General features: G+C 47.5%; 1 protein-coding gene across 6 annotated transcripts in view; it reads right to left on the bottom strand.

The window, feature by feature from the left end:
- The window catches only part of vps13d (vacuolar protein sorting 13 homolog D), a 42,746-nt gene that overhangs the window by 2,689 nt on the left and 19,239 nt on the right, over positions 1-20,818 (bottom strand). For 5 of the 6 annotated variants that reach the window (XM_077511856.1, XM_077511858.1, XM_077511860.1 and 2 more), the window contains 32 exons: positions 20,664-20,738; positions 20,384-20,590; positions 19,462-19,551; positions 19,118-19,258; positions 18,903-19,028; positions 18,486-18,560; positions 16,753-16,855; positions 16,437-16,589; positions 15,939-16,074; positions 15,822-15,869; positions 15,336-15,486; positions 14,979-15,195; positions 14,660-14,904; positions 14,392-14,583; positions 14,202-14,328; positions 13,404-13,546; positions 13,039-13,169; positions 12,697-12,872; positions 11,479-11,602; positions 11,152-11,387; positions 10,957-11,059; positions 10,653-10,810; positions 9,851-9,959; positions 9,021-9,191; positions 3,391-3,495; positions 2,351-2,500; positions 1,894-2,043; positions 1,520-1,616; positions 1,163-1,311; positions 806-940; positions 479-646; positions 197-329 (listed from right to left, as the gene is read on the bottom strand). In XM_077511856.1, coding sequence (XP_077367982.1) covers positions 197-329; positions 479-646; positions 806-940; positions 1,163-1,311; positions 1,520-1,616; positions 1,894-2,043; positions 2,351-2,500; positions 3,391-3,495; positions 9,021-9,191; positions 9,851-9,959; positions 10,653-10,810; positions 10,957-11,059; positions 11,152-11,387; positions 11,479-11,602; positions 12,697-12,872; positions 13,039-13,169; positions 13,404-13,546; positions 14,202-14,328; positions 14,392-14,583; positions 14,660-14,904; positions 14,979-15,195; positions 15,336-15,486; positions 15,822-15,869; positions 15,939-16,074; positions 16,437-16,589; positions 16,753-16,855; positions 18,486-18,560; positions 18,903-19,028; positions 19,118-19,258; positions 19,462-19,551; positions 20,384-20,590; positions 20,664-20,738 — 4,524 coding nt within the window. The remainder of the gene's footprint in view (positions 1-196; positions 330-478; positions 647-805; positions 941-1,162; positions 1,312-1,519; positions 1,617-1,893; positions 2,044-2,350; positions 2,501-3,390; positions 3,496-9,020; positions 9,192-9,850; positions 9,960-10,652; positions 10,811-10,956; positions 11,060-11,151; positions 11,388-11,478; positions 11,603-12,696; positions 12,873-13,038; positions 13,170-13,403; positions 13,547-14,201; positions 14,329-14,391; positions 14,584-14,659; positions 14,905-14,978; positions 15,196-15,335; positions 15,487-15,821; positions 15,870-15,938; positions 16,075-16,436; positions 16,590-16,752; positions 16,856-18,485; positions 18,561-18,902; positions 19,029-19,117; positions 19,259-19,461; positions 19,552-20,383; positions 20,591-20,663; positions 20,739-20,818) is intronic. The other variant, XM_077511859.1, reaches the window with a different exon arrangement.

The raw sequence follows: 20,818 nt of genomic DNA, 5'->3' as shown, positions 1-20,818 counted from the left end.
TGCGACCGACATGTGGGCTGCGTCAAAATACGTCAAATTGCTTCCGACTTTGTGCCCTCGTTGGCAACCGGTAGCGGAACCAAACTGATGTGCAAAATCACGTCCGTGACATTAAAAATGTCTTGTACTGTCAATTGGGGCCAATTGAGACAATCCGGTGCTGAAGCTGTAACGAGCGAAATATTGGCAGGTGTACCATGAGCGAGTCCATGGATGCCTGCAACCAGGTGCTCGCCACTGGTGGCGCCGTGATATCGGATGTACTCTCGCTCCGTCTGGTGCTGGTTGTCCATGGTTTTCCCCAGACCATCAGATAAAGTTCCTGCAAACTGATTCATGCGCAATTACTCGTGCAATATTATTCCATTTTCATCCATTTATTTTTCACTTTCATCGTGACTGATGATTTAACAGCATGTGCAATATCTGTAAAAAACAAAGAAAGAAAGAAAGAAGATTTTCCCAAACTAAGCGGAACCTTGGCAGCAGAGTTGGAGACGCCGTGCGTCACGTTTCGGATGAGGCCGCCCACGTTGCCATACTTGATGAGCTCCGACACGCCTTCAGAGAAATCGTTGAAAAGTCCGATTGGATTTCCCAGGAAGTCCACAGAGCCCAGGATCTGAGCTGCTTGGCTGATCAGCTCCTTCAGATCCAAAATGTACATTACAGCCACAAGGTTCTGAACACGTGCACATGTGACGCAATCCACGGACAGCGTTGCATCAAAAACGAGATACAGTTTAACACGGTTCCATTTGCTGTGTGGTTCTCCAGCCCTGCGGCGGAGAAGAATGTGCAATACCTCTCTGAAATGCTTGAGAATATCGTTGATGATGATTTCCTGAGTCTCATAAGGATGCACTCGAGTGAACGGGAACATGTTGACAACAGCGTCCTCGAAGCGAACCAATGGAAATCCCAAAGTACCTTTCAAAGCCTGGCGTGCAAAAAAAAAGAAGATATTTTGAGTCGAGACGTCGTCTGTCCTGCGCATGTTCAATAGCACCCGTGTTGGTTTGGAAGAGAACTTGTCCATCACTGAATGACAATGAAACAAGCCTCGTGTCACCGCCCACACACACGGAAACAAACATTTGCCCTTCTTAAGTCTTGGAAGTGGCAGCCCAGATTTGACAAGCGTGAACAAAAGTGCTCTTACCTTCAAATCAGCAGGCAGCTTGTGAGACGTGAGCACGCTGAGCTTGAGCTGAGGCAGGCTGATCTTCAGGTTCTCAAAGTAGAAACGTTTGGGAGCTCCTGCGTCCTGATTGGGCCTCTCGTGAAGGTTCTCATCCAATTTCTCCACTTCTGCATCAATGACACAATACATGTGACTTAGCAGCCGGTTTTACGCCAGATGGGAGACGACGAGCACGACGCTTGCGTTTTGCTGCTCGGATTTCATTTTCCAGACATGGTGTTGATGACTTTTCCATGCATTCATGAAACAATCGGATTTTCAATCGTCACCATCTCTTTGTGAGAGACGCTGGTGAAATTTTGAGGCTTCACCGACCTGCTTCTGTCTGTCCGTAACCAAAAAAGCTGAGCAACTTGAGCAACAACTTCTCTTCGATGATGACTGTGAAGCGTCCAGCTGTGACCATCAGGTGCTGCAACACATCAAAAATACAAAGAGGAAGGTTACGTTCACACTACTTTTTTCTTCCCCATATGTGACGTATCAGATTTTTCATGCAATGTAAAGTGTACAACTCAGATTTTTTAATTTTTTTTAATCAAATCTCACCTGTGACATATGTGGATAAAGGTGTAAAAAATAATCAGCAATTCCCAAACTGCGACTTGGGCGTCATGGCGTGAATCGTGAACGCGGCCGATCGTGTCGATTGCGACACGAGATTTCATGAAAACGTGTCTGCCGCTTACCTTGAAGATGTCCGTGAGCATGAGACTGCTCGGAACTTTGACCGAGTTGACCTGCAAGCTTGGACCGCCGTCGCTCACGTTGCCATCGGCGCAGTTGGGAGTCTCGCACAGCATCACCGGCTGTGTGGTTCCCAGCAGCTGGTTGTCCACCTGATCAAACAAAGACAGTTCCAACATTCTCATGTTTTTACAATCCATGACAAAATGGAAGAGCGGTGCACATCGTGGCATTGTGGCCGTTTAAACACTCGTTGTCAGTGCTGACAAGGTTGGATTGAGGCAATTGGACATTTCACATCATTTCTTTGACCACCCACTTATGTCGAAATAGGCCGAAAAATGTTCAAGTGTCATTTGAATTGTGTAGATTTTCGAGATGGGCGTCAAGTGCAACACAACGATTCCGGATTCCGTCTGCATCGTGTACTTTTGAGTATGTGCGTGATCAGGACCTCACCTGAATGTTGCCAACGCTCAATTCCAACACCTCGTTGGCGTTGGTGCGTGTCAAGTGGACGTCGATTCCGGACAGTGTGACAAACACAAGTTCTTCCGGAACCTTGTTGACTAAAGACACGCCGATACCTTCCTCCAAGTTCACTAACACCTGGTAAGAAGGACGGCACAGGATGTCAGGTGCATATTCCTACGAGTCCTAATGATATATCATTACATCATGCACAACTAAGGTATGATTTGTCAACGCAATTATGACTTTTTCTCACTGTGCGTTCTTGCTGGAAGTGTGATTACAGGTTGCATAGTTGAAGTATTTGGAATGGATGCATATTTCATCATTAAAATAAATCAATAATGTACTCATATTTTTATTAGGGGTGTCAAAATTAGTGCATCAATTTTGAGTTCATTTAAAGTTCCTTTAATGCAACTAATTTTTTCAATGTGCAATTACTGACCGTCTCCTTACTTGGAATTTCAGTCACAATGCAGCAGACACGTTCATGTCAAAATTTTGCAGTACTACATTTAATAATAATCCATCCATTTTCTTTACATGTGGTGTTTTACAATTTAAAAATGTTACTTCATGTTAAATATTAGACAGCTCTTAATATGAAAGAAAAACAGAGACTGAGCTGTCACAGTCTTACAAATGCAATTATGCCATCTCGTGGCAGAAAAATGACATATTGATATCACACTCATTTTTTTTTTTTACAGTAGTTATCTTTTAATTTGAACTCAATTTTATAATTATGAAATTACTTTATCAATGGCTAAAAGATGCAGCCATATTTGCATTTAACATTTTCCCCACTTTTATGTTATCAAGAGTATGAAAACTTCTTGTACATTTTAGTATACATTTAGAACAGATATAAAATTTGCGATTAATCGTGAGTTTTGAAGTATTGAAGTCATGCAATTAATTACGGCACCCCTCATTTTTATTCAACAATATTTGATCCACTAATGAAATCAAATGTATGTGGAGATTTCTCTCAATCTCATCGGCGATGTTGTAATTGTTTTGACCTCAAGCTCCTGTTCAGGCTCTTTCGTCTTCAAATTGTCTTTGCTCTTGTCCGGCTCAGCACTTGGTGGCTTGTGGATCATCCGTCTTTGGTTGAAGTCGCTGATCTGTTGGAGAATGTCAAACAACACACACAAGAATACACGTCATCGTCACAAACGAAAGTTACAACTGTAACTACGGTTCTATGAGTCCCGGACGACCGCCAGAAGGCGGTGCTTTAAGCACTGAATGTTCCTTTCGCGCATGCGCAGTTCGAGTAATGCATACCAAATTAGTCACCTGTGACCCCTGGGTGACCCTAGAAGGGTATAAGTTCCGGTGTCACCCAAGGTTCGTTTCCTACGGAATCTTCTCGCGTGAACACGAGGATTCCGAGCGACAGGACGCCCTGGCGGTCGTCCGGGACTCATAGAACCGTAGTTACAGTTGTAACTTTCGTTCTATTTCGTCCCTCCCGACCGCCAGAAGGCGGTGCTTTAAGCACTGAATGACTAATACCGGCGTAGTCGCGAGGGATCTCAGACACAAACCTCACTGAGAAGCCCTAACAGGACCCAAGATCACGCCAAGCGGATGGGGAGAGGCGACATCCACGCTATAAAACCTGGAGAAGGTGCAAGGCGTCGCCCATGAGGCAGCAGCACAGATATCCTCCAGGGAAACACCCCTCAGGGCGGCCCAAGACGTGGCAACGCTCCTGGTGGAGTGACAGCGCACCCCTGACGGCAGGGGGCGGCCAGACAGCAGGTAGGGATGGTGAATGGCATCCACGACCCAGTGAGACAAGCGCTGCTTGGAGAGAGCGGAGCCCTTGGTAGGACCACCATAACAAACAAAAAGCTGGGCAGACGTACAAATGTCCGCCGTAGCGTCAATGTAACACTGCAAGGCTCTCACCGGACACAAGAGCTCCGGCCTGTCCCCGCCATCAGCAGGAGTGGGTACATAACGTTTAAGCCGTAGAGGCTGGTTAGAACGAGAGCCAGACAACACCTTGGGAATGAAGGCAGTGTTCGGCCACAGAGTGACGCCGGCGCCATCCGGGTGCCATCGCAGGCATTCAGGGCTAACCGATAAAGCGTGTAGGTCGCTGACGCGCTTGGCGGAGGCAACGGTGAGCAAGAGTGCAGTCTTGCGCGACACCCACAGAAGGTCCGCCCCCGCCAGGGGCTCGAAGGGAGGCCTGCACAGGCCGTCCAGCACCAACTGCAGATCCCACGCCGGAACCCGAGGAGCCGGGCGGGGACGAAGACGCAGAGCCCCTCTGAGGAACAAGGACACCAGCTCATGGCGCCCCACGGAGCCGCCATCAGCACCAACATGCCGGGCAGAAATAGCTGCCACATACACCTTCAGAGTCGACTGAGACCTGCCCTTATCCAGGAGGGACTGCAAGAAATCCAGGATGGTGGGGATGGAACACGAAACAGGGTCCACCCCGCGTTCTCCGCACCACGCCACAAACAACTTTCACCTGTTGGCATACTGTAGCCGAGTGGACGGTGCCCTCGCATTAAGAATGGTCCGCGTGACAGACTCTGTACAGCCGGTCAGCAGCGGTTGGGGCCCCTCAGTGGCCAAACACACCAGCGAAGGCGCCGAGGGTCGGGATGCCAAACCCGACCTCCCTGTTGAGACAACAGGTCCTCCCTGTCGGGGAGACGCCACGGCTCGCCGGAGCACAGTTGACGGAGCAGGGGGAACCACGTCCGGGCCGGCCAGAAGGGGGCCACCAGCAATAGCGTGTGCCCCTCCTGAAGAACTCTCTGAAGCGTCAGCAATATCAGAGGGAGCGGCGGAAAGGCGTAGAGAAGGCACTCTGGCCACGGCTGCGCCAGTGCATCCAGACCGAGAGGGCTGGTGGCCTCGCTCAGGGAAAACCAAAGTGGGCAGTGGGTCGAGTCCTCGGAGGCAAAGAGATCGACCTCCGCCGTGCCGAAGCTGCTCCAAATCATGCGCACCACCTCTGGGTGGAGGCGCCACTCTCCGGGAGGAGGACCCCGACGGGAGAGAGAGCCCGCGAGCTGGTTCCGAACCCCCGGCAGATAGGTGGCCCGTAGACTGGCCAGACGGGGAGCAGCCCACCTGAGAAGGTGCTGGGAAGTCTCCAACAGACGGGCGGACCTGATGCCGCCCCGATGGTTTATGTGAAACACGGTCGTGGTGTTGTCCGACCGTATGAGAACATGCCGTCCGCTCAGGTATGGCAAGAAGTGCATGAGTGCCAAGTGCACCGCCCAAAGCTCCAGCACATTGATGTGATCGACCCTGTCGCGCACAGACCAACTTCCCTGAGCCGTCCTGTGCTGCCAGACAGCACCCCAGCCCGTGAGGCTGGCATCCGTGGTGACTGTTTCGCGGCGGGCCGGGACCACACCCAGCGGGACGCCGCTCAATAGAAAAGCCCTCTCCTTCCAAGGTGCCAGGGCGAGGAGGCACCGACGGGACACCCTGAGCCTCCGGTGGCGGTGTCACTTGGCGTCCAAGTGGAAGCCGTTCAGCCACCTCTGTAGTGGGCGCAGTGTCAGCAGACCCAACGGTGTCGAGGTGCGATGGGGACGTGGAAGTAGGCGTCCTTCATGTCGACAGACGTGAACCACTCCCCCTGGGCGAGCGACTGCAAGACGTCGTTCGTGGTTAGCATGTGGAATGGCAATACCTTGAGATGTTTGTTGAGCCCCCTCAGGTCCAGTATCGGTCGGTATCCACCGGTCTTCTTTGGGACAAGGAAGTACGTCGAATAGAAGCCCCCGGGCTGTGCCAGGGGGTCCACGGCCTCGATCGCGTCCTTGGCCAGGAGGGCGGACAGCTCCTGGTCCAGAGCTGAGGCTTTTGCCGGGTCGGCGATGAGTCACCCTGACCCGACAGGAAGCAGGAGGCCGGCGTCGGAATTGCAGCTCGTACCCGTGTGTCAAGATGGAGACCACCCATGGGTCCGAGGCACGAGCAGCCCAGTAACTGAGCCGCTGGTGGGAAAAATGTCCGACGGCCGGCCCCAAGGCCTCAGTCCCTGGCCCTCCGGCCCCTAGGGGCCCGAGAGGGACGGCGGGTGGGGCCTGCAGCCCGTGGTTGCCCTGAAGGCAAGTGGGCGGAGGAGCGAAAGTCCTCGGCGGGCCTCTGCGGGGGTCGCCGGGTGCCATAAGCCTCGGCAGGCCAGGGCTGAGGAAAGCGATGAAAAGCAGAGCGTGCCCCAGGACTACCCTGTTGGGGAGGCAGGGCCCTATTGAGGCTGGAAAGCTGCTTCCTGGTCTCATGAGCCTTAACCGTCCTTTCCAGTGCACCCACAGCGGCAGAACCAAAAAGCTCCCCCGGCTCCACAGGAACACCACGGAGGGCCCTCCTAGAGGCCTCCGACAAGGGGGACTGCGCTAGCCACACCTGGCGGCGCGCTTGCACTAGGAAGGACATGAGTCGGCCGTGTTCCCTAGTCATGAGGGCAAAAGCCTGGAGGGCTGCATCACTGAAGGACACAGCAGCCTCCACGCTGTCCGCTTGCAGAGATGTAGAGAGAGCAAGCATGAGGTGAGCCAAAGAGTTCCCAATGCGACCAGCACGTGCACCAGCGCCATAGGCCCGTGTGAGAAGGTCATCAGTCACACGACATTGGGGTCGAGGACATCGCACAGATGGCCGAAGGGTCTCCTCCGGGGACACAATGAGGGATGCGACAGCTGGCTCCACAGCAGGCATCCGGTCCAAGCCAACACTAGCAGCATCGTGCATCGATGCTAAATCACGGCCATCAGCCGAAGGGCGGGAGAGAGCCCCAGGATCCCTCCAGCAAGCATGCAGTTCCCGCAGATAGTCCTCAGATGCGGGGACAGAAAAGGCCGAGGAAGGGCGCCTGCGCCGGAAGAAAGCGCTCTCAGACGCCGATTGAGCCTGTGGAGGCACCTCCAAATGCAGGAGGTCCAAGGCATTGCGCAGGACAGCCCGTATAGAACCATCCCCCGCCTCACTGGACGAACTCTGAGCGGATGCTGGAGAGTTTGGTCCCAAAACCACAGACCCCGGGTCACGGTCGTCGTCATGAAAAAAGGAAGCCGAAGCTGCCAAGGAAATGGCGTCCTCCTCAGGAGGAAGCACTGGCATGGGCGGGGTGGATGGTCGCGGCATGGGCAGGGCAGGTGGTCCCGGCCCCCCCGTAAGTGTGGGAGGGTGACGGTCCTGCAGAAGAGATCTCACCTCTGCCAGTTCAGCCTGAAGGTGCCCAACCTCCGAAGCGAGTCGTCGCTGCGCCGCCCTTTTCCTGGGGGGGGCATGTACAGCAGAGCACACACCGAGACGTTTCCGGCGCCTCGGTTGGGAAGACGACAGATGACCCAGTGGACTGGGGTCACTGACACCAGGACTGCGGGCCCGGCCATCACCGGCACGGTCAGAAACAAGACACCTCGGGCAGCGATCGTCCAGGACATCGGAGGCCTCAAAGAGGATACCACAGTCCACGCAGCAACGGGAGTCCTCCATTGTGAACACAAAGAGGCCCAAACAGCGATGAGCGGGAAGCTGAGGGAAGGGGGCGCGAGCGCCACCTGCACAGCAGACCCACACCGAGCAGCCGACGCGTGGGTCGGGGCAAACAGTAAGCCGGTAAAGCAGCGATACGCCGAGGGAAGGGGGCGCGAACGCCACCTGCACAGCAGACGCACACCGAGCAGCCGACGGAGGGCGGGGGCAGACAGCCAGTTGTCAATAGTAGCGATAAGCTGAGGGAAGGCGCGCGAACGCCACCTGCGCAGCAGACGCACACGGAGCGGCCGACGGGCGGGAGGGGCAGACAGCAGTCGCGAAAGCGTCGACAAGCTGAGAGAAGGGGCGCGAACGCCACCTGCACAGCTGAAGCCAGGTGCGCACCGCAGGCGGGACACGCACAAAAGTAAGTAAGACAAACAATCGAGCGAGAAGCGCGACGCCGTAAGCTGGGAGCGGGGACGCTGACGCTGCCCTCACCAGCAAAGGCACAAAAAGAAAAGCAACAACCAAACGGCAACACCGTCGGAGAAAGCGGCACTAATAAACCGAGAGAAGCGCTAACGCTGCCAAAGCCAGCGGAGGAAAAAATAGGGTAAACCACGAGCCGTGGTAGCCAGGGCGCTAACGCGAGGCTAGCCACACAAAAAACTCAAAACACCGCAGTAAACGCGGAAATTAGACGGCAAAGTAGACAAGTAGTCAATAAGCTTACCCCACGGGAGGTTAGAATACGCGACCACGTCGGGTCACGAACGAAGGAAAGAAAAAACACCGTCGCCGCAGCCTTTGGAGGGCGAACTACGCAGCTCCGACCGATCCGGTCACAAGGCTCCAAGCGGCGCGGTCAAGAGGATAAATACAAATCCCAATTCTTATACTCTTCGAAAATGTGTCGTATGCATACGCCACGCGAGAAGAAAAGAGGAGAAAAGAGGAAACGAACCTTGGGTGACACCGGAACTTATACCCTTCTAGGGTCACCCAGGGGTCACAGGTGACTAATTTGGTATGCATTACTCGAACTGCGCATGCGCGAAAGGAACATTCAGTGCTTAAAGCACCGCCTTCTGGCGGTCGGGAGGGACGAAATAGAACAGGCAGTTTCCATCGTTTTTCTGCTTCTCACGAGTTGTTGTTGCGATCCGGTTCTGACCTGCAGGACACGTGTCGGTCCGTCTGGCAACACTTGAACAGACAATACGCCTGAACCAGGCCTCATCTTCTGGTTGATAAACTGCTGTTCAGGACCAGGCTCCAGAAGTCCAGAATCTGGACCCAGCACCACCTCTGCTCCATCGTACAGGCCTTCAATGCCAGCCCTGACCTGAAAAGACAAAAACAAAAACAAAAAAAGTCCATAACTGGCTGGGACTGTAAACTTGACATCACATCATTCCAGACAGGCCGAAGGTCTTGGTAGGCATCTGGCGACCGTTTGTTCATATACTATCTATCAAATCCATCTTTTTCGATGGTTGTCGGAAGCCATAAGTCAAAGTTTCTGCGGTGTTCCTCAGGGCTCATACTTGGAGCGCATCATTTTCACACTCGCCATGTTCCGTCTCACACACGTCGTCATCAAATCTCAAAGGACACGTATGCAGTTGACATCCAGATTTACTGCACTGCATGATTTCTGAAAACTCACTTTTGTTGAATGCGGCAAAAACTGACAAACAAATCGTGCAATGATGCTTTGAGACTCTTGCGATGAAGGACTACTGAAATTAAATTGACTGTGTGATGATCAATGATGTTTGAAAGAACTTAGCAACTCTATTTGCCAAGTGCACTTTTAAAGAACTTTATACACTCAAAAATAGGCAGCAAAGAGGCTGAAATAAAGAAAGCTCATGAGGGAGCTGCTGAATATTTGTCACATAATTGTAAGCAGTAAGATAACGATAATGAAGAGAACGATGTGCAATGAAATTGGAACAAAAATGCTAAATGCTCTCAATGCAAGTAAGTTTTTCTCTCCACCTGTACTACGAGGCGGGGAAGGCCACAGGTCAGCATGCACGAGCTGAAATGCCACGTCTGGGTTGTGCTGCGGCGAGGGTCCGGTCTTCTGAGCATCAAGGGCTCAAAACTGGTTCAGACAAAAATAATCAATCAATCGAGGAAGCCATCATCATTTCCCACAGACCGATTTGCAATTCCCACACAGTCCAAAACCAATTAACTCATTGCATCCCCAAAACCTATAAATACGTTTTTTAATACTTGGTCCTGCACTCATATTTAGTCTTTTTTTTTGATGCGAGAACGTAAAGACGGCTTTGATGCAGCTTCTCACCCGAAGAGGTCGCTTAATAAAACAATGGTAGTTATTGCAAAAAACGGCCAGCAGGTGGCAGCAGAGTATACGAGATCAGTCAGGGCCATGTTGCAACAGCAGGTTTGTGAATCATGATGAAACTTAGCTCAGATCTTTCTTTTGGTAGGTTCCATGTTTTGATGGCAATATTTTGTGGGCTTTGCAAAATCAGTCAAACAACCGCGAGCGAAGGCGGTTGCTTCAGTGAAAATGGCTGCCAGTGAAAAGTAAAAACAACCTCCAAACATTTGACTACATAATTTGCCATAGGACAGATGGCCTTCATTTACATATCCAACGAAGATGGTGATGGATTTTTATGAAATGGAAACAAAAGTGTACACACACTAGTAGCGACATTAATGAACCGGGCTGAAGAAGTCTTTATCCACCTAATACTAGAATTGTTCTGAAAGACTTGAAATCTTGATCTTTTGCTGCACTGCGGTCGCATACGGTGCTGACCTGTTGTCGCTAACAGCCGCAAGTCCCGCGATGTCCAAAACCAAAGAGGAGTCCATCGGTCGTGGCTGGGCGGGTTTGCTCTGAGGTGGCGAGGAGCCTTCGTGACACAACATACCCGTGCCCGTCATCCGCCACAGCTGGGAGCGCTTGCCAGGCTCCTGACAGGCAACAAATGAAGATTTCATTGTCACTTTTTAGGTCACACTTGGAGCTTTTCTAGAATTCTGAGACTTCCTTCAAGTTCAAAGCTTGTTTTTGCAGTTCCATTCCAATCGAAATTATGATGACAGACAAGAAACGGCACCTTCTTTTTTAAGATGACCCTCTGTGTCTTTGTGTCCACATCAAGTACCAGTTCAGCACGGGTGACCAGATGCTTCTTGCCAACAGGCCTCCTGCCGCCACTCCTTCAAAGGGAAGAAAAAAAAAAGTCATTCCTGCTTGTGTCTTTAACTTTTAACATGAAACAAAACAAACTTTGTGTGTAAGAGTTCAGTACTGTGAGAAGGTGTGCGTGGCGGCGATGTAGATGAAATTCTCGTAGTAGAGCTTGTTGTATTCCCGGAAGAAGTTCATGTCAGCTGTGACCTCTGACGAGCCGGCGCCCTTCACCGTCAAGGTCAAGTACGGCGGCAGCGTTTGCTGGTCGCAGGCGTAGTCCAGTTCCGAGTCGGCCTTCACCTCCGTGTGCAGTTTGATGTCAACCACGCCATGCTGCCAGAACTGGATCGGAACCTGAACACATTCAAAGTTGCACTTCCTGTCGCATCTCCACTCGCACGCATGTCAAATCCTGCACAAAGCCAAATAAGAAAGCAGAGCTTACTTCCGAGATGTTGTGGATTCGGAAAGGTGGAGGCAGCTGATCGCTATCAGTAAAGGAGATCTGGTAGGTGGCTCCCTTGATGGTGATCTCCGTCCGCAGGAAGAAGCAATTTCCCATGGTGTCCCTTTCAAAAGCAAGATGCCGTGAAACCACTTTTTACATAAACACACATTTGTTGGTACGCATCTGACCATTGTTTGCCTGTATGCAGAACACGAATGTAACGTATCAAATTTCATATTAAATATTAGGGGAGAACTTAATTTGACTTCATCTAAACCTTCGGCTATAAAACGTTTGAGTCAAGCATTCAAAAAAAACTAAAGTTTCCCGCATTGTACATTCTTTTAGGACACGATCATTTGCTTTTGCAATTTGTTTCAAAGCTGCTCTCTGTAAGAATTTGGCCAAAAATGTCTTTACAAATAGCCTTTTTATTTGACCATTTATAACTGAAAGGTCTTTTAACGAGTAGATTTAACACCTGAGCTGTTTCACGAAGGGTCCTCGTCCTGTAAGCCTCTGGCCAAAAGTTTTCAGACTGGATTCAGGGTCGAATTTTCCGTCCTTGAAGAACGTGAAGTCGTTTGTGTATTGTGTGCAGTTTCATTTTTTGTCAACAGCGATTCAAAATGGAATTTTCTGCGTCCAGTAGCTGTCTTTAGTTGTTTGTTTGAAATTTTGTACTTTGAATCAGGTAAAGCACATTGATTTACAAGGTGCATGAAATGCGCCATGTCAATTCTGAGGCAGCCTTGCCTTCCTTTTTCACCAACTTGCTAACAAGGAGCCAACAGCCAAAGCAGCATTTTGTTATCGTCTGGCTGGATTTCTGTCGTTTGTAACCTGACTGATGCGCATGCTAAGCCACATCTTGTTATGTCGTCTTTGTCTTATGACATTCAAATGTGAACATCATGACAAACAGGAATCTAAATACTCATTTTAACTGAATCAGAAATGTTAGATTATGAAATATAGATTAGATTTGTCATCAATTCAAGGATCAAACATCTATTTTGTAATTGGACCATACTGAAACAATGAACAGTCATACATGTGCATTCAAAAGTTTACAGAACATTTTGATGACTTGTAAGGGTTATTGTGTGTTTTGGTTCATCCTAAAATTTCACACAAAAGTTGGAATATCATTTCTTTTTGCGAGTTGTCCAACAGATATAATTCGAAAGGATGAGAGGCCAAAATATCTCTCACCTCATATTGACGTGGAAGGATTTGGGTTTGTTGACCTCAAAGCCACCTGACCAGGTGCATGTCGGGCTGTCCATGAGGCGCACGCACAAGAGTTGGTCATAGTCATTCCGGGGCCAATGGAAGACCACGCTGGAGCCTGGCAGAGTAGAAATGTAACCGTCCGGGTTGGCTGTGCCCTGGAAAGAAGTCAAATGTGCCCATTTACAAATGAAATGCCGATCCCAAAAAACAACTTGCTTTTAAAAAAGAAAAACAACCAGAATATTCAAAAAAAAAAAAACATAGTAATACAATTAAATGTATTCGTCTGAAAGAAGACTGCAAGGGCAGCAAATTCTTCACCTTTCCTCGAGCAAACTCTCTCTGGGCGAAGGCGAGTTTGTGTGAGGAGCCGTTAGCCAGCAAGTAGCGGGGCGCAAAAGTCACAATGTGGGTGTCCCTGTAGCGTCCTTTTCCATTGCGCACACTGATACCTCCATGTTGGGAAGGCAGACAATCAATTCAATCATCAATTCAATCACTGCTATTAACACACTTCAGGTGACGACAGCATATTTTTCATTATTTTTATCATTTCATTCTTATTTTTCTGAGCACACATTTGCAATACTGGTGACTTTTTGCATTGATCAGTGGTAAGCCTGAGTATTGCACTGGTGATACAGTTGGATTTATTATTTTTAGAGTTCTGAATTGATGCAACTTGCCAATGTTGTAGATGAGTCCCGGTCTGTGACCCTGTTGGATGACCTTCACTGCCCTTACTCCACTGCCTCCATCCAGGGAGAAACCCTGACACCAGCCTGGAACGCCGTCTGGATGGATCCCCTTTCCAACCCGCATAGTACACCTGGGTTCAAAAAGGAGATACAAAAAATAAGATATAGGAAGAGGAATATTAATAGTACAAAAAAATAGATTGCGGGATTGTTAAATGTATCTTGAAACATTTTTTTTTTTCTTTCGCTACAAAACAGTTACCGGTAATATTGTTCTGCAATGATAATTGCTAAAGGGGAAGTCAACAGCAATGTATACACTTAAAGTCAAAAAAATAAAAAATCTTGCCAATAATATGTTCTATGTAGCCCCACTAGTCTAAATATAGTATTCTGGTTAATATTGTGTTAGTGGAATATGAGCTAAGCAGCAAAATCTAATCTAGTTTTGATCGATATCAGAAGGCGGCCATTTTGCCACTTCCTGTCACGTGAGAATGACATCACAGATGCTCAGGTCTCAGGTAACAACCAGCTTCAGAACACAGGTGAGATGTGATTGGTCCTTCCCTGAGACCTGAGCACCTGTGATGTCATCTTCAGTCGACAGCAAGTAGCAAAATGGCCGCCCCCTGAGATGGATAAAAACGGCTGGATTTTGTTGCATAAGTCATATTCCACAAATGTAATATTCATCAGAATGTCACGTTTAGACGAGTGAGGTCACATATAACATATTATGATCTCAAAATAATACATAAGCTGATATTCAGGCTATAAACGTACATAGCAGGCTGTTCTTTGTCAGTGTAGCAGAAGAGCAGCGGACTGAGGCTTCGCGCTAATTCATGCTCATCAAATTGACCCGCTGCGTCCACTTTTCCATTGTCTTGTCTGAAAATTAACGGCAACCCTGAAAAAGGACAAGAACTTGAGAAAAAGGACAAGGACTTGTTCAATTGATGGAAGGCTTAACCTGTCTTGTTGACGAGCCAGTAGGGTGCCGAAATGAAGATTTTCAGCGCGCCGTGCGCCCGCAGGATGATGCGGATGGTGAGACAAAGCAGACGCTTGTTTGTGTCATATAGCCTCATCCTTACGACATAATTCTGAGTTCCAGGAGGAATGAGCAGCTCTTTGCACACGGGGAAGTTCTCTAGTAGGACACCTGGAATACAAATAACATGACGTAACATAACATAACGTATAGCACATAAATGCTATTTTGTTTGCCGCCTTCTGACCTAGCTCCATGTTCTGTGAGGTGTCCACAGCATGAAGCACAGCTTCTTTCCCTGGTTTTAGTGAGCCTTTGATGGCCGCCCCCTTTACGTAGTAGTTGAGATCACAAGGTAGCAGGTTGGCCAGCACCATGGTGGGCAACAAATAGATGGTGTGACCTGGCTGACGATAGATCTGATTTGTATTTGACACCCGCTTGGCAGGTCTCTGGTCTGGGTAGTTTTCCTTTTTGATGACCACACAAAACCTTACAAAGTGCAGAGAAATGAAAGGACATGAGAAAACCAAGAGAAAAGTTGGCAGTTGAGTTCAGGGACTTACCTGAAGTTCCGTTTGCGAGTGTCATCAAAGTCTGCCGACTGGCAATCCCTTTTGCTGCTGCTGATCTCTCCGGGCCGTTCCACGCTGGTCCAGTGGATCGGAACTTTGCAGAAGAATAAGCCCAAGCCTTTGGGTCGCGCCTGCAGCCGCCATGACGTCAAGTGGAGCGGAACTGCTAAGGCCTGACCGGGCAAAATTGGAGGCAATACCACTGGTTCTGTTGACACAGGCATACATTTGCTATAGGAGTCATGGGCAACAAACAATACTTGAAGTAAAAATTCATCTCCCCCTGCTTCTCTGTGCGATGTGGAAGAGTGGAAATGAGTCGATGAAATCATAGCGGCAGGAGCGTACTGTCAGGAGCAGAGGGGCTGTCAAGTCTGATCTCCATGGGAACATCCAGACGATTCTTCAAAATGAGGGCCGAGCGCACAGTTATGACCTTCCTGGCGCTTCCCTCCATTGTGATGGAGAAGACGACTCTGACCGGAGGCAGCGCTGAGAACTGAGTGCAAGTCGACATTTTCACAATAAGTTAAGGAACACCAGAAAGTTTGACCTAAAACTATAGACATGATGACCACTAATTACAAGAATATACAGTCGAGGCCACGTCAATCACAAACAATAACTAGACTGTTGTGTGGGAATGCTGAAAGTTTATGAAGGAATTTGAAGGATAAATGATGTGAAATTTTTAACAGGTTGCTCACTGCTAAGACCGGTTGCTCAATATCGGGCACAAATTTTATTCATGCAAATATTAGCTTCCTGCGAGCTGTAGTCATAATTGAGATTAGCATTACAAACGTTTTCTCAGTGACTCAATCTTGTACTTACATAGACATGCGGATGAATGATGTTAGTCCTGCTGATAGGACTGCCAACCTGTGGAAGTGGTGGAGGCATCAATAACAGTACCAATTAAACAATATTCCGGCCATAATGTTTGCTTACAATGTTGGATGCGTTGTTCCTGTCCGGAGCTGCATAACGGAAGAAAATTCCCACTTTGTCCACAGACACGGGCTTCACTTGCTCCCATCCGCACACGCGTACGAGCAGCTGGTGCAGCTTCAGCTCATGTGTGTGCCTGCATAAGGAAATAAAAACAATCCTTCAAAACAGGCACACAATTACATTGCTGCTAATTAGTGTAGCCAAAAGTTTGGCCAATTTAACGCAAATATAATGGCATCATTTTCCCGAGGTGGCTTTCAGTTTCAGAGATCTTTGACTCTCTATTTACTTGACTACAGTATGACGATGTTGGAATTAGGTATGATTTTCTTCTTCACTGACAGTTGCGAAACTGTCACTGACACATTTTGTTTCGTTTTATGATGTTTAACTTGTATTAGTAATATCTTGAATCAAATATTGTGCTAAATTAACGTGGCAGTAATAATAAGTATAGTAGCAAATAGAAGGTTGAAATATTGCTCCGAAACGTACCTATGGCGAAGTTTCTCTCGTGCTTCAAATTCAAACGGAATCTCTTCCCCGGGAAAAACCTCTCGCCACTGACTGACATTGTGGCTGTCGTCGTTGCCTGGACCGTGGATGTCCCCAATCGAGTCCGCACTGCTGCTGTGAGAAAGTGCTACTCTGAAACAAAGAAAGATTTCAACAAGTTTAGCTGCTGCTGATGGTTCGCAAAAAGTCTCAGCTCAAACTGCAGCCTCCAAAGCGAGTCGAAAAGCCACGAAAAGGGAATGTGAATGAAGCTGCTTCTATTTTTGTATCATGCATTGGGAATAATTCCACCAACCTTGTGGGGGTCGTAGTTAGAGTGGCAAACCACATCGTACATCCTGTATGGTTGCGCAAAGCATATGGCACAAATGGCTGCCTCTTCTTGGAAAGTTTGACTCCTGTTGTATACAGAAACCGAAAAAAAAAACAACATCATTTGATAATTACATAAATTAGTCATTAAAATTCCGTTACAACCACTTGTTTTAATAGTTACACAGTGACAGGCAGCAGAGATCGCTAGATCAAATATATTATTTCACATGAATAACACAGTAGACATAAACATGTCATACTTGAGGTTTCTCATCAACCACATGCAAAAGAAAGTTTGGCCTCGCAGTACAATATATCAAGTAATGATAGACCAATATATTTGTATTCAATTAGTACCTTTAAAAAGACATTTTGCAACTTGCTGTGGACTGAAAATGACATCACAAGTGCTCAGGTAACAAATCACAGCTCACCGGTTTTCTAGGTTTGGTCATGTGACATTCACAAGCTGAGCTGTGATTGGTTACCTGAGTGAGCCCTTGTGATGTCATTTTCAGTCCACAGCAAGTTGCAAAAACAAGCAAGGACGCATCTGTTGAGGAAGGACGCATCTGTACTTGCTCCTGCACTCGCTCGGAATTTCTAACTACTTGTTGATTTTTGCATTGGGATTTTTAACTACGTTGTTGCAGAATGCCTGGCGGAAAAAGAGCTGACAAGATTGACGAGATCAAATCTTCTCTTGTGAAACTCAGTGGAATGGTCTCCGAATGACTTGAAATGAAGAAGAGCATTAAGCCACTTCTTCAGGAAATTCAGAAATTGAAGACAGAGACGCAGGAAAAAGATGGACGCATTGTTGCTTTGGAACAAAAAGTGGATGAGTTGGAACAGAATCTTCATATCAACGATGTGATAGTCACAGGTATCGAGATCGCGGACCTTCAGTGAGAGCAGAAGATGATGACCAAACTTCAGGGAACGAGACTGTGGACCAGCAAGTGACACTTCAACTCAGAGATTTGGGATTAAATGTTGATCGTGCGCACATTCAGATGTGCTTTTCGCTCCCAACTGGAGGGACACGACCACCGGCAGTTCTGATCAGGTTTGTTGACAGAAAGAAAAAGATTGATCGACTGAGAGACCGTCACAAGCTTCGTGGGAAACGTCTACATCAACGAAAACCTCACCAAACGAAATGCTGACATTGCCAACAAGGCGCGACAAATGAGAAAGAATGGATTTATCGAAAGCACATGGACGAGTTTTTTATTCAAACTAAAGATAACTCTGGACAACAAAAAACACAAATTGTGAAAAGAGTTGAAGAATTGACGGAGCTCAAGAGACTTCAACAACGGTAACTTACATTACTAATTACCCCAAACTGGACTTGTATATATAAGCTAATAGCTAATTTGGGAGTTTTGTCAGTGTTTGCAAAAGGTTTCAAAAGACACAGACAGTGAAAAACTGTCCGAATATGCTTGAAATGGAAATGTCTGTGCGACTACTAAAAACTGTCAACTTTTACAAACCCGAATGAAAACCTAAATTGGAAAGCATTCAACGCTCAGTTTCATAGGCCTTCAAATTCGTAATATTTGTCAAAATGCCAGCTGTTGGCACCAATATCAAGTTCGCTTGGTGGATAACAAATGAAGACAGAAAAACGGGGTAGGTAAGTAGTGAATGAACAATTGCTGCATGAAATGCTCTGGTGGGGTCACTAAACTGAAGTAAGAATACCTTTGGAGTCAGTTTGCTGATCGAAACTGGTCAAGCTGGCTGTGCTGCGAGTTCGAAGGTGGGACAGGGGAGCACCTGAGAAAAGACAGACAGTTTCAAAATAAATAAATAAAAATAAAGAGACAAATGGACAGCCAACCGTCCATTTTCTCTATTGCTTATTTTCATTCGGGCTGTGGGTGAGCGGGAACCTCTGCCAGCGGACTTTATGTGAGAGGCGCCTAAGTTGGCAGCCAGTCAATCGTAGGGCGCATAGAGAGAAACATTCGCACTCACATTCAAACCAATGGAGTGGAAAAGTTGAAGCACTCAGTGAAGCGAAGAATTTTTGTGGGAACGTGGGAGGAAGTACACAGTGAAAACTTAGCTAAGCTCACGGGGATTCCACATGCAGGAATGAATTGAGTTGTAACTCACTCTGACCTAAGCAAGGCGGATCAACTGAGGAGCCAATCCAGGACAAGGTGGGTGAAGACTGATTACTGTGTTCATCCTTGTTACAGTAGTCGGCTATCCAGGAGGTCTTGGTTGTATTGTACTGTTCTGTAGCAAGCAAATCATGAAAAAGACAATTACAACATGGCCCTGCGACGCAAACGGTCTGTTTAAAGTAGGATATGACTGCGACTCGCCCAATAGTACAGAGGTGACGTTGACGTCAAGTCGCTGCTTGGCTCGAACAGCCATCTTGAGACGGGGAGGATGCAATCGGCTTGCTTCCTGTTTCTGCCAGGAGAGGAAGCAGGGCCACGGCTCGATAAACGGCTCCCAGCCTGTCACGCACAAACACATCGAGCCCTTCCAATTTAGCATGCCAGTAATACATGAAGCACTGTACTAGAACACAAACATGATCAACATGAAGCTTTTTTTTCTTTTTTTTCTCCAATGGTAATATTGTGCATGTGGATGATTTCATATGAAATGGGAGCAAAAACAGAAGTGTTGCGTTCATATTTTTGTTGAGTCTAATTACCTGCCAGTTCTCTGTTGTAGTAGTCTCCTGAAATGCTAAAGCTGGCATTGCCTTCCTGGGTGGAACCGATTCGTTGCAACACGTTTAGCCCTGTAATAACAGACCGTCTGCGGGTGACCATTTGGACTTGAACCCCAAATAATTCATTTGCGTTTCAAATTTGTTTTCACGTTCATTGTGTATTTTAAGTGTGAAATATGCAAACTTCACTTCACCATTTTTTCATAAACCATAACATCCATCTGTCTATTTTATGTAGCAAAACTCCTTAACCAAAACATATAAACATGTTCTATTTTAAATATTAACAATGTCCCAAAGACGTATTTATATGCTTTTTTGTTGTTGTTGTTTTTTATGCTAGCGCATACACAAGGCTTGATTCAGCCTCTGAACTGAAGAGAATGGTTGTTATTACAAACGGCCAGCGGGTGGCAGCAGAGTATAAGAGATCAACCAGGGCCACGTTGCAACAAGGTGTTTCCCCCACAGTTTGAAACAGATTTGTGAATAATAATGAAACTTAGCTATATTCTAATGCTAACTGCTGCAAAACGGAAACAGATAAAAATATACTTTTTTTCCTGGAGAAAGAAGAAACTCTAATCTTTCTTTTGGTATGTGTCAAGTTTTCATAGCAATAGAACACAATATTTTGTGGGCCTTGGAAAATCAGTCAAAATCCAGTAAAACAGTAATCGCGAAGGGGGTTGCTTCAATGAACATGGCTGGGAGTCAATGAGTTAATAGGGTCACCAGTGGAGCCTATCATCATTTGATTTTTGTAAAAAGCGATTTTGTCTTCGATAAAACTAATACGCGTGTTTTCGGAAAAGTAACTCAAGTACCTGGAAAAAAGGATTCTAACTTCACATAACTACTCCTCAATAATGTTGTATCTTGCGTAAAAAAAACGACTTACTGGAGAAGGTGAGCTCAGCAAGTGGTATGTCACAGTCCAAACAGTCATCGATGAAACAAATGCAGATGCTCTCCGCCTTTACTTCGATACCAGACAGAGCAGCAGCCTGACTGGAAGAAGCAGAGTCGGCTCTTGAACGTTGCTTGGACCTGCCCGCAATGTTCTCAGCATTCTCCAGCAGCCAAGTTGCAGCCAGATCCAAGTGACCTAGGAGACACAAAACGGCTTGAACCTAAACGACACCGGAGCCGGGTTAACGAATGTCTCGGGTCAAATTCACCTTTACAGAGGATAAGGGCTTTTTTACAGTCCTCTTTCCTGAACCCGAGATCTTGTAAATGAATCAGCTGCCCTTCTGTGGTAACAAAATACATTTTCAAGATGACATAAACAGTCTATCAATCAATTCATTACAAATTGAGCCAAGCAAAGACA

The sequence above is a fragment of the Festucalex cinctus genome, chromosome 2, assembly GCF_051991245.1.
Source record: "Festucalex cinctus isolate MCC-2025b chromosome 2, RoL_Fcin_1.0, whole genome shotgun sequence".
In the NCBI taxonomy this organism is placed as follows: Eukaryota; Metazoa; Chordata; class Actinopteri; order Syngnathiformes; family Syngnathidae; genus Festucalex; species Festucalex cinctus.
This window is presented reverse-complemented; position numbering and strand designations above follow the sequence as displayed.